Genomic DNA, 13,543 nt, shown 5'->3' with positions numbered 1-13,543 from the left:
ATATTTAGAATGAAGCGTGCTGAGGCCTGCAACTTACTTTTAAATGCATAAAAAAATAAGATTCATGGGTAGGGAATGGATAGATAATGCAAAAAGAGAAATAGAGCAAAATCCCAGATCCTCCCAGTAGCAGAAAGAAATGGGTTGCAGTTTTTTTTCATACAACAGAATAATATAAACAAATGTGGGTAAAAGATCTACAACTTGCAAAAAATAAGGCGGGATCTCACCACCACCACTGAGCTGAAGAAGGCAGACAAGGGAGTTTGTGCTCAGCGATTCCCTTTATATAAAACAGAGAAGCCAGTAAAATTGTGCTGTGCAGTCGGCAGGCAGCTAACGTGTTTCTCTGGGGATGAGCTAGTGACCGGAAGGGCCTGTGGGGGCTCCAGGGCACTGTTTCTCGACCCCAGTCCTGGATACAGGGTGTACTAAGTTTATGGGGCGAAAAATCATTGTGAACTGTATGCTTACAGCAAGTGTACTTTCTGTTGTGGGAATCATCCTTAAAAATGTTAAGTTAGGCTGTGTACCAAGCCCAGAGAGCCTGCCAGCCTGCCGTGTCTTTCCAGCAAGGCAAGTCCATGGTGAACACTTGTCTCTCCTCTTGCAGGGAGGCTCCGGCCAGGCTCTGAGCACTGCAGTGGCGTCAGGGTGCGAGCTGAGGCCCAGGGCTACACCGCGCTGCTCGTGAGCTACAGGCATGGCCACGTTCACCTGAGTGCCCGCATCACCATTGCTGCCTACCTGCCCCTTAAGGTGAGTGTGGGCCTTTGCCCCCAGCTGCTTCCCTGATGCGAATTGTTCATTTGTTCTGGCAACTTTGTGTTAAAACCCGGATTGCTCATAGCGACCTCCTCCTGAGATTTTCTAGCTACTGTCGGGAAGTATGAGGAGCAGAGCCTCTCTGAAGGCACACGGTGACTCCCTACGTCCGTGCGGATGAGATGTCTTCCACAGGGACCAGGGTGGGTGAACTCCAGAGCTACCCTGCAGAGCCCCCAAAGAACCCTAGAAGGGGACATCAGCCCTGGCATGGGGTGCAGATCCTGGGGCCTCAGGGACCTGAGTCAGGTTTGCATTCTCCCCTTGCCTGATGTCAGGTGACTGTCGAGTGTCCAGGCCTCCCTCTGCTCCTCTGTGGCGGGAAGCAGTTCCGGCCCTGGAGGTTAGAGCTCACTGCCTCAGCCTTGACACCACCTCCTTGAATCTAGGTCTGACACCAGCTCTGTGACCTTGGCTGATTTCATTTCTCTGGGCTTAAGTTTCCCTGCCTGTAAAATGGGGCTAATACAGCAACAGCCTCACAGAGTATGATGATAATCAGCTGAGCGAATGAAGGAAATGGGCTTAGAACAGTGCCTGGGAGGTGGTGAGTACTCAGTAAGGGTAAGCTATTAAAATACAGAGGAAAAAGAGCTGGACTTTCCTCCAAGGGCGGGTGTGAAGTTTTCACAATAGCTACTAAGCAGCAGGATGGTGAACATAATTACTTCTTACATTGTTTGAAGTTGCCTCTCACACAAGAGGCTCAGGGTAAACTGGCCTCTCCCTTAGAGGAGGGGTGACGGGCTGGCCTCCGGGAGCCTCTCCCCCAGCCTCCCAGGCTGGGCCCATCAGCGCTGGTGCTTCCTTGACACCCAGCATCAACCTCTAAGACAGCTCTGGTCCCCTTGGTTTGTGACCCTCAGCCGTTAGAAGCAAGCTCAGTAATGTTAGAATCTTTCATCTCAGAGCCACTGGTCCTGGGCATAGTGCCTGATATAAAGCAGACAATAACCAAGGGTTTTTTAAAAAATTTTTTATTGAGGTGTAATTGACATATAACATTATATTAGTTTCAGGTGTACAGCGTGATAATTCAGTGTTTGTATATACTGAGAAATGATCACGACAGGAAGCCTAGTTCCCTTCTATCACCACACATTATTACAAATTTTTTTCTTGTGATGAGGACTTTTAAGATTTATTCTCGTAGCCACTTTCAAATATACAATACAATGTTGTTTACTGTCATCACCAAGCTGTTTTTTTATATTTTATAACTTAATTATTTTATAACTGCAGTTTGTACCTTTGGACCCCCTTCACCCATTTCTCCCACCTCCACTCTCCTCCCTTGCACCCACCAGTCTGTGCTCTGTGTCTGAGTTGTTTGTTTGTTTAGATTCCACGTGTAAGTAAGATCATACACTATTTGTCTTTCTATAACTTATTTCACTCAGCATAATGACTTTGAGGTCCATCCATGTTGTCGCAAATAGCAGGATTTCCTCCTTTTTTATGGCTGAGTAATAGTCATTCATCAGTAGACACTTAGGTTGGTGTAGAAATCTTTCCAAGTTAGTGCTTTTGTTTCCTTCATTTTCTTTCATATCCAGAAGTAGAACTGATGGATTACATGGTATTTCTAATTTAATTTTTTGAGAAGGTTGTTTTATCTAAAATGAACAAGTGGGAGAAATGTGTTCAGAGTTAACCAACTAGGACAGAACCAAGTTCCTGACTCCCAGACCTAAAATAGCAGGTGCTGGTAGATACTTATTAGGGATTCAGTAGCCCCGCCCTGCTCCTCCTGCTCTGCCCATCCATTTCTTTAACAAACATATGAGTACCTACTGTGTGCCAGTCCTGCTCTAAACCTGAGGGATACAGCAATACAGAAATTGCACAGACATTCTTGTCCTCATGAATTGACATTGTAGCAGACAGGTAGAGACAGACAGTAAATAAACCAAATAAGTGACGTGTTTTGTATACGCATGCCATGGAAGAAGTCAAGTGTGAAAGAGTGATAGGGAGCACAGAGGAAGGGAGGGTGGCAGTTTAAAATTAGAAGGTGAAGCCCCCTCACTGGGTGAGGCAAGAGGACTCAGAAAGCAGAGTCCCAGAGAATTGAAATCCCTAAGATGGCAGCTGTCATTCTCGAGGAAGCCCTGCCACAGCTTCCCGTGAGGTGGGGCGTTTCACTAGGACCCTCAGGGGGAGGTTTGTCAGGGGCCTTCCTGGGTGCTTGCTCCAGATGACTGGTCTGATTATCTGGGTGTTTGGCTGGAGCGTCAGAAGCCAACGACTGAGTTCACTCTCCCAAAGTGGGATTAACGGTAAAGATAAGGTGGGCATGTCCCAATCAAGGTGGCTTCCTGACTGGGCAAATTATGGAAGAAGAATATGGTTCTCTTCTTTTATCTTTCTTCTGCTTTTATATCACTTAAGATCAGGTAACAAAACCCAAATAATAGCGGCTTAACTAATAGAGAGTTCATTTCTCTTTCACACAAGAGATCTCACACAGGGCAGTGTGGCATCTTCAAAGACATCAGGGACCCAGATTTCTGTCTTTCAACTTCATCCTAGTATGTGGCCTTCATCTTCAAGGTTGCCTCATGGTCTAAAATAGCTACTGGCGCTCCAGCCATTACATCTGCATTCCACATAGCCAGAAAGGGAAAGAGCTCGCCTCTCAGCTGAGTTAGTCTCCTGTAGTAGTAGCCTTGTGAGAAGTTTAAAACAGCAGTTTCCACCTGTATCTTACTGGCTAGAACTTAATCTGTTGCTCACACCTAACTGCAACAGAGGCTGGGAGTTATTTTAGCTGAGCTATTTACCATCCTAATAAAATTGGGGTTCTTTCTCTAAGGAAGAGAGGCGTGTCAAAACTGGGAAGGAAGCAAACAGTTATTGCTACAACCTGTGTTTGCTGGTCCATCTATCTGTTTACTTTGCAGACAGTCCCTGGGAACTTGGTTGTTACAGGCCCGAACTGGGGGAATAGAGATCTGGGAAGAGATCTCACACTCTGTGCCTTGGGAGGCTGTCTGTCTATGGGGAAGGCAGACACTCGGATAAAGTAGAGACAATGAAGTGTCCCCAGGGGGACAGGTCACCGATGAACACAGAAATAGAAGGAGGGCATAGAGGCAGGAAGCACGGCTGGTGGGGACACTAGAAGTAGTGATATAACTTGGGGTGAGATATGAGGCTGTGTTGGGTCAGAACAAGGAGGTTTCTGAAATCCACTTAGGAGCTGGATATTTGCATCTAGCAGTGGGCAGCTGGTGAAGGTCAGGGAATGAGCAAGTCAGGTCCACACAGAGGACCACTGCTGCTGATGGGGCAGGTGAATGGGCGTGTACTGGAAGCACAGTGTAAGGACTTGCCCGTCCGCAGAAGAAAAGACTCTCTCCAGATCTTTCAGGGAGTGCTTGGCTCTGCCTCCTCCCAACTTACGTGTCACCTTGTCTATCTGCTTGGGCCATGGGGGGCACATTCTCGCCAGTGACCTAATTCCCTCCACAATCAGTACCCCAGTTACCCTTCCTGTCCCTTCTGCTGCAGGAATTAAAGTGCCTTATCCCACCTTACTCTCTGGAAGCCCCTGAATGCCTGGGTCTGGGGACCCCACCTGGCTTCTTGGTTCTGTCAGTGTATACTGAATGCACTGACCTGGAACCTCTGGGCCAGCCAGGTGTGCTGGGGATTTAGCTCCCACTGCCCTGGCCCTTGCCTCAGTCTTTATCCTAGGCTGAGTGTGAGTATCCCTGTGCAGAGGTGCCTGCATTCCATCTCCTGGAACGTAGGCCACCCGCAATAAGGGCCTCTGGATGGATGATCAGACCCATCTTCCTGTTTTGGAAATCAGGAAATGGGGTAGCAAGGTCTCGCCCAGGTGAATGGGCACCTTCCTTTCTGGCTTTGAGATCTCGCCCAGGTGCATGGGTGCCCTCCTTTCTGGCTTTGAGGTCTTACCCAGGTCCATGGGCGCCCTATTTTCTGGCTTTGCCTATTTGGATATCCGTACTTTGATGTCCACTGAGGCGCTTGGATAACTTATGGGTCCGTCACTAGTGGTGTTGATTATTAACCTGTCTCCCTGGCACAGGATTCCGTGACACTTTTATGCCTGAATGAGAAGGCATTGAATTTGAAGGTGATAATTCCTGGTTCCTAGCTGTCAATCATAGGACATGTGGTGCCTTGGCACAGCCTCTCCCTTTGGACTGGTCATGAAAAAACACCCTTGGTGACATTTCCAGTGACCTGCTTTACCCACAGTGGAATTTTGCTGGTCGTGGCATTGAAAGGTGGCAAGGACTGGATATCTGGCATTGGAACACACGTGGGCCCACCAGCTGGGTAAAGTTGGGTAAATTGCTTTGCTTGGCTGGAACTCAGGCTTTTCATCTGTAAACTGGGGTGATCATTACTAATAATGACAGTTGATAATAGCAGGGGCCGTTTATTAAGCCTGTGCTGGGCACGTGTTCAGGGCTTTCATTCTCACTGCCTTGAATCTGTAGGAGCCCCGAGAAGCAGTTCTCTTTATGCCCATTTTACAGGATGGGAGACTGAGCCTTGTGAGGCTAACCCGCTTAAGATCACACAGTTAACAAGTGGCAGTATCATGCTAGTTGTAGGGACAGCAAAGCAAATGGATGGATGAACATGTATGAAAAGGAACGGCAAGTAGTGGTCAGGACAACTGAGCGGGGAAAGGAGGGAACGAGTGATAGGAGGTCTTGCTCTGGACGGGGTCAAAAAAGGCCTCTCTGAGGAAGGGTGTCCTGAGTGGAGCACAGGAGCTTGAGGAGACATCCAGGCAGGAAAAGCCAAAGGCCCTAGCATCCATAGCAATTCACATGCAGGAAAAAGGGCCCTTCTAATAGTTTCAAAACCTAGGTGTGTAGCCAGGTAGAGTCTGGGGGTGGACATCAGTGGAGGGATCCCCAGCTCCTTGGAACCGTATGTGTGTGTACATACCTGTGCACGTGTGCAGGGAGGAGTCCTGGAGGATTCATTACTGATAGCAAATTCAGAAAATGTTCATATTGCAAAAAATAAAAGTCAAAAGGACAGAATTCTCATTGAGAAGTCATGTCCTTTTTGGCTAAGGATTTGGTGTAAGCACCCAACCGAGAGAACCCGAGCCTCAATGTCTCATCACCTTAGCTTCCAGCCCACCCTGTCCATCAGGATGTGTGCATCTGAAAGCTGTCACTCAGTGACAGCCTCTCTCCACTCTGAGGTGGCATCTGGTTGGGGCTCTGCTCCGGGTCCAGGACTGCAGGTGACAGCCGAGGGGTCATCAGCCTGTACCCGCAAAGACTTCAGGCTGTTGGCAGGCCCCGTGGGGGTGAGAGCATGGAGGGGGCTTAGTGAAGCCAGAGGCAGTGATGAGCGGGGCAGCGTAGACCCAGACCCAGTGGGTAATGCACACTGCAAGGAGGCACGCGTGTTCGGCCAGGAGTAATTAAGTAATTTTTTTAAAAAGCACATGTTTCTCTAGAGATGCACCAGATTCACAGCAGTGTGTGTGCCAGAGCATTCGAACTTTTGGTTTTGTGCTAATCAAATGGCTGGGGAATAACATCGCAGTGTAGGTCTTTTTTTCTTTTTAATATTTTACTTTTTTCTATACTGTGTTTCATGTCTCACATGGCTGAGATCGTGCTGTGGATACAGAAGGAAACAGACATGCCCTCCCTACCCTTAATGAGCCCACTGCCTGATTGGGAGACAGACACCCACAGATCATTTCCTCATAGTATGAGCAACACTCAAAGCAGGAACCAGACAATGAGTTGTTGCCCTGGCAGGGTGAGCGTGGCTTGGTGAGGGAGGAAGCATGGCCTTCTGAAGGGAGGGGTAGGTAGGGGCCACAGCAGCCAGGGCTCAGGCTAGTCTGAAGGTGGGAGCAGGGAGATGGGGGCAACGGGCAGGCTGGTAGAGCCCTATCCCAGGGCAGAGTGGTAATTGAGCCTTCCTTCCCAGTGCAGCTGGTGCCCCAGAACCATTTAGGCAGAGGGCAGATGGTCAGACCTGTGTTTTAGGAAGGCACATCTGGGGGTGACGGGTTAGCTCAGTTGGTTAGAGTGTCTTGCTGATAACACCAAGGTTACTGGTTCGATCCCCGCTTGGGTCACTGTGAGCTGCGTCCTCCTTAAAAGAGTCAACTATGCCATTGTAGCATGAAAGCAATGTGTAACCAATGACTACGGCTGTTCCCCAATAAAATTAAAAAACAAAAACAAAAAACAAAAGGACAGGACATCTGGCAGCTCCTGGAGGGTTGAGTGGAGGGACTAACAGGGAAGCAGGTTGACAAGTAAGGACATGGTGGTGACCTCAGTGGGACCCTCTGGAGAGGGAGATCAGTCAAGCTGGGCAGGGAGTCAGGGAGCAGGGCTGCAGAGCCCCTCAGAGGGACTCCCTTCTTCATTTTACCTTGGCTGTGTCTGGGGGTGTCCTCGAAAGGAACAAACCACGTCCTCCTTCAGGTGTGTCCCTCCCCCTGCTGTGGGACCCTAAGCACCACCATTGTCTACATGGGAACTCCCACCCTGTGACCCTCAGCACAACAGTCACCCTACATCGGGAGAACAAATGAAAGCTTTTTGTAAAAAAAAAAAAAAATTATTGTAATTCATTCTTTGTTTATTGGGACTTAATTTCAGGACTTAATATTCGCTCTTTCATTCAACAAATAATGATTGAGCACCTCCTATGTGCCAGGCACTGTTCTAGGTGCTGGGAACAAAACGGGTAGAAAGGCTTGTCCCCTAAGTTTATATATACATTATAGAAAGGGGGGGAAATGCAGTGGAGTAGAGAGTAAGGGACACAAACCACTAATAATACTGCCATCAAGGACACACATTCTGTTTCCCTTGGTTATCTGGTGTATTTCTTTTTAGGATTGTTTTATGCCTTTCAAAACAATGTGGTTGTGATAAACTCTACAGTCAGTTTCATCTCCAGCCATTATCTTTGTGCATCAACTTGTTTCTCTCCATCCTGCTCTGTCCAGATGTGGAGCTCTAGTTCCAGGGGCTGTGGGTACTTTCAAGGATTTTACTGGATTGTTTTACAAAAGAGGCAGGTCAATTTATTCCCCTGTGCCCCAGCAGCATATCGGGGGTGGACGGAATTCTTTGCAGAGCGCTCTTGTGCCAGCACCCTTGGGAGCGTGGGAGATGAGCACCCTGAGTTCCCAGAGGAGCATCGGAGGCTCTTGTGACTTCTGCAGCCCAGGGTTGGGCCTCCAGCATGGAGGAAGGCCCAGAGGAAAGGCGACCCTTCTCCCTCTTTCTCCCACAGGCCGTGGACCCCTCTTCTGTCGCCTTGGTGACCCTTGGCTCATCAAAGGAGATGCTATTTGAAGGAGGTCCCAGACCCTGGGTCCTCGAGCCATCCAAGTTCTTCCGAAACGTCACCTCCGAGGACATGCATAGCATCAGTCTTGCTCTCTTTGGCCCTCCTGCCTCCCGGAATTATGAGCAACACTGGATCCTTGTGACCTGCCAGGCCTTAGGTGAACAGGTAAGAGGGCGCCCACCCCCAGACCCACCTTGCCCAGAGGAAGGGTAGGAAGTCACATGCCCTGAGTGCCCTGCTATACTCACAGGATCAGTTTATTTAATCTTCCAAGTAACCCTAAGAGCTAGCTGCTGCTGCTATTCCCATTTGATCAGCAGGTAAACCGAGGATCAGCGAGGTAGAGTCACTTAGCGAATGCAAGCAGGTCAAGTGGAGTGTGGCACTTGGGACCCCCAATACACACCAGCTCTGACAGAGCTACTCAGTCCTGGCTCCCTTTCAACTACCGGGTGACCTCTTCTCTCCAGGCTTCAGTGTTCCCCACCATCCACTCGGGGTGCGATGAGATCAGAGCTCACAAAGTCAAGTCCCTTCAGGGGCAGGCAGGCAGGCACATTAGGAGTGACTGAGACCACAGGCCCAGGTTTGTCAGATCTGTTTGGTGTTTCAGGATAAGCTGAGAATTCCACTATTTTTTTTGTTTGAAATCTCTCAATTTTTTATATTTGTTTTTTCAATGCTGAAAATTAAAAAATAAGGAGACTGGGTGGATTGAGCAGAACATGCCTGACCTGAACTGCCTCGGGGCTGGAGTCAGCTGGATCAAGGGGCAGCTTGCAGTTCAGGCCCCAGGCTGAGGGCCCTGCACTCATTTTGCTCACAGCAGGGCTGTGCCGCTCTCTGTTCTCAGGTGCCCCAAAGCTGGGAGACCAAAAGCAAGTTTGGGAGGCCAGCGTGAATCAAGAAAAACAGGAGAGCGCCCATTGGGGGTGGGGTGGGGGGAATATCCTTGCATGTTTAATAGTGCAAAGGACATCAGCTGATGTTAAAACACATACATGCACACCACCCAAGGTGCCCTTGTGAGACGGCCATACTGATACTAGTGGCTGTGAGCAGAAAGACACAGTGAGAGGCCACTTCCTACTGGCTTTGTTTGTTTAAAAAAAAACAAAGAATGAGAAAAATCAATACATAATAATAAATAATGCCATCCTAAGAAAAACTTCAGAGTTAAGTCAGAGCAGTTTCTTATCCCTGGCTTGGCCTGGTCACCTGTGTTCCCCCATTCTGTCAGAACTGGAGCCTCTAGGGCCCCTCCCACTGCAGGGCTCTGTGTCTTACTTTTTTAGGGTGTCACCTTCAGGTCAGCGTGGGAACTGCCCTTGTCCTGCCTTGTGGTCAGGAAGGGTGAGGGGCTTCGAGGCCGGACCATTTTTTCCCACAGAGTATGTGTCATTGAGGGGGCCAGGGCTGCCCCCAAAGATGGGCCACAACCCCTCATCCTCTGTAAGCCCTTTTCCGGCCCACCCCACAGGTCTCGGTCCACTAGCACACCCTCTCTCACCCACACCTCACTGTGAGGGGTGTTTTCAAGTCAGTATGGATTCCTCATTTAAAAACCCACCAACTTGTGAATTTGCTTATGCACCCGTAGGGTTTTCCTAGGGTGCAGGGAAGCCACATGGCACCACCGACCCACCTCTTCCCTGGGCCACGGAGAGGCAGTGGTTCTGGCTGACTTTTGCAGAGGGCACTAGGGGCTTCCATCAGAAGGTCTCCTGCATGTTAAGAGTGCTCTCCCATGCGTATGTCACTGGACCTTGTAACCCCCCTGGGATGTAGATATCATCATCATTCCCATTCTGCAGGAAAGCACAGGGAGTCCCAAGGAGCTGGATGGTGAGACGAGGCTCACAGTGCAGCAGGGCCTCAAACTTGGGGTGTCTGACTGCTCCTTCTGCCCGCCAGGTCATTGCCCTCTCTGTGGGGAACAAGCCCAGCATCACCAACCCTTTCCCTGCTCTGGAGCCGGCCGTGGTGAAGTTTGTGTGTGCCCCGCCATCCAGGCTCACCTTAACGCCTGTCTACGCCAGCCCGCAGCTGGACCTGTCATGTCCGCTGCTGCAGCAGAACAAGCAAGTGGTGAGTGGACACTTCTCGATGATGGCGGGGGCTCAGTGCTGTGCCACCTGGTCTCCCCACTCAGCCATCTCTGCATGGCGGGTGCTTTGGTCTCAGCTTTACATACGGGATTCCCACGACCTGGATAGGTGATGAGAGTCATCAGTCCCTGTGGCTAGTGGCAGTACCGGGTGAAAGTACAGCCTCTCTGATCCGAGACTTTGCTGCCCCTCTGCAAGGCACGTGGCATTTGTAAGAGTCTCTTTGATTCTTCTGTGATTCGGGGGTGTGCAGGTGGCGGCTTGTTGTCGGTGCACAGTGTGTTTGTGCTGTGAGGAGAGGTGACTAGCTGCAGCGTTCTCCACAGGTGTGGGAGACATGGGCTGTTTCGAACATAAATGTGGGGAGAGAGAAGAAAGTCACCTGGAGCTTACTCTGATGGTGGGGATGTAAAGTGAAACCCACAAATCTGGTCCTCTTGGGGTGCAGCCCACCAACCCTCCACTCCTAAGACCCTCAGACCAGACTGACCGACCAGGGAGGACCTGGAAGCCCTCCTGGTCAGGGTCAGGGGTATGAACACGCTTCCGGCTGGCCCCAGCCCCAGCCCCTTTTCAGAGTACGAGACTGGGCTTCTTTTCACTTATTCCTTCAACATATATCTATTGAGCACCTCCTCTGTGCTGGGCACAGTTCTAGGTCTGGAATACAGAGTTATCAGGACAGGTGAGGCACTTGCCCCACAGAGGTGACAGGAAGCCCACAGATAGACAAGATGGATCAGAGGATGGGAAGTGCTGTGGAGGAAGTGAAATCGGGTATAAGACAGCCACTGGTGGAGGCCACTTCAGAGGAGCCAGGCAAGGCCCCTGAGTGGAGGGCACATCCCACCTCAGGCGCCTTGGCCAAGAAGAACTGAGATAAGGATGCCCCAGGAAGATAGAAGAACAAGTGCAAAGGCCCTGAGGCCAGACCAGAGTTTCTGTGTTCCTGTGCCCATATGGTAGTCAGAAAACTTGTGTGTGCCAGGAACTTTCACCTGTGTGCCCCATTCCCCATCACCAGGACCATCTGTGAGGCCAGGTCCTTGTACCCCTTCCAAGGATTGCCCATGGGGCTTAGAGGTGGGCAGGGTCCCACAGGCAGAACCTCGATCTGCCCAGTTCCATGCTCAGTGCTTCCGTAGTGGCCCCTGCAGCTCCACCCCTGCATCCAGTGGCACTCTGCCTTAGTGGCCCCCAGGGGCCTTGTGTCTCCTGGAGCCATCGGGTCAGAACACTGCTCAGCTCTCTACAGTTCTCCACAGATGCTCAGTGCCAATCCTCTGCATGCCTGTTGGAACCTTCTGAAGTTGTCCATGTCAGCAGCCTCTCCTAGCCCCTGGCAGCAAGATCTGGGAGTTAGCTCCCTGGGAATTAGCTCCCCACTGGGTGAAGGACAGGACAGCTTTGTGTTATGTCGAAATGCATCTCTTTGAAGCTCTAGGGAAGACACCAGTCTGCGCCATCTGGCACTTGACTCCGCCTCCATGTCCTCCAGGTTTAGCTCAGCTTCTCCTCCCGCTGCTCTGGCCATCTGTAGGTGGGCTTCTGCCTTCTCTCGGGCTTCACTAGTCACAGGACGTCGCAGCTCTGACACTGGTCCCATAAAGAGGGTGCCTTGATTGCATCGGTTAAAAGAAACGATTCTTTGTGCTCAGCCTCAGAGTACTGCCCCATCCACCCCTGCAGGCATAGGAAAGGAATATGCCACCTTTGTTCCCTCTTGACAGATGAAGAGACCCAGGCTCAGAGCTCCAGGAAGCCAGCATTTACCCCGAGATCAGGCCGAGGTGTATGTGGCATAGAGCAGCTGCCCATCTTTCCCAAGCTAAAAATCTGTGTGTTCTGGAAAAGACTTTTATTTCCCTGACTTTGGGGACCATTAAGATGAATGTCCTGAAAGTTTTACATTTTTATCACTTTTATGTGTTTAGCAATTATTTCTGTGAAAACAATAAAATCACACTAAGTTTGGACTCTTCTGGAAAACGCAGCCAGCTGTGTCCACTGTTTGTGAGGCTGGGAACTGGAGAGCAGCTCGCGTCCATAGGGCGAGTGGGAGGGGCTGAGCTCTGCCCTGCATGCAGGCTGGCTTCCTTTTTTTAAAAATTTTTAAAATTAGTTTCAGGTTTACAACACAGTACACTAGCTATACTTTTTACCCCTCAAAGTGACAACCTCCATCCCCCAATCCGCCGCCTCACTACCCCTCACTGATATCATACATATCTATTACAATTCCATTGACTCCACTGCCACACTATACTCCACATCCCGTGACTATATATATATATATTCACTTATAGTTGACATACAATATTATACAACATCAGCTTCAGGTGTACAGTGCAGTGATCAAGCCTCTACCCCCTCCAAGAAGTGGTCTCCCTAACAAGACATGTGACCATCTGACACCCTACAAAATATTTACAACATTATTAATTATATTCCCCGAACTGTCTTTCATATCCCTGTGGCAATATTGTAGTTACCTATTTATGCTGTCTAACCCCTTCCTCTTCTCCCTCATCCCCACCCCCCTCCCAATTAGCAACCATCAGTTTTTCCTCTATGTCTCTGAGACTTTCTGTTTACTTTGCTCGTTCATTCAGCTCTTAAGATTCCACATATAAGTGAGATCATATGGTATTTATCTTTCTCCGACTGACTTATTTCACTTAACATAATGTTCTCTAGGTCCATCCATATCGTAGCAAATAGTAAGATTTCATTTTTCTTTATACTTAAGTAATACTTCATTGTATAAATGTACCACAGTTTCTTAATCCAATCATCTACCAATGGGCATTTCAGTTGTTTCCAAGTCTTGCCTATTGTAAATAGCACTGCGATAAACATAGGGTTGCATATATTTTTTCGAATTAACGTCTTGGGTTTCTCTGGATAGATAGGTACCCAAGAGTGGAATTGCTGAGTCATAAGGTAGTTCCATTTCCAGTTTTGTGAGATACATCCATACTGTTTTCCATAGTGGCTACATCAATCTGCAGTCCCACCAGCAGTGCACCAGGGTTCCCTTTTCTCCACAACTTCACCAGCACTTGTTGTTTGCTGATTTATTGATGATAGCCATTCTGACCAGAGTGAAGTTGTATCTCATTGTGGTTTTTATTTGCATTTCTATAACTATTAGTGAGGTTGAACATTTTTTCATATGCCTATTGGCCATCTGTATGTCCTCTTTAGAGAAATGCCTCTTCATATCCTCTGCCCATTTTTTAATTGGGTTGTTTGTTTTTTTGGTGTTGAGTTGAATGAGT

At 49.2% G+C, this 13,543-nt stretch overlaps 1 protein-coding gene across 1 annotated transcript in view; it reads left to right on the top strand.

The window, feature by feature from the left end:
- Positions 1-13,543, top strand: part of NUP210 (nucleoporin 210) — a 142,563-nt gene that overhangs the window by 67,932 nt on the left and 61,088 nt on the right. Inside the window, exons 14-16 of the mRNA XM_019631065.1 lie at positions 614-759; positions 8,098-8,319; positions 10,069-10,242. Of these exons, the coding sequence (XP_019486610.1) occupies positions 614-759; positions 8,098-8,319; positions 10,069-10,242 (542 nt within the window). The remainder of the gene's footprint in view (positions 1-613; positions 760-8,097; positions 8,320-10,068; positions 10,243-13,543) is intronic.

Source organism: Hipposideros armiger, unplaced genomic scaffold (assembly GCF_001890085.2).
Source record: "Hipposideros armiger isolate ML-2016 unplaced genomic scaffold, ASM189008v1 scaffold_982, whole genome shotgun sequence".
NCBI lineage: Eukaryota > Metazoa > Chordata > Mammalia > Chiroptera > Hipposideridae > Hipposideros > Hipposideros armiger.
The sequence above is the reverse complement of the archived record's forward strand: the minus strand, read 5'-3'. Positions and strand labels throughout refer to the sequence as shown.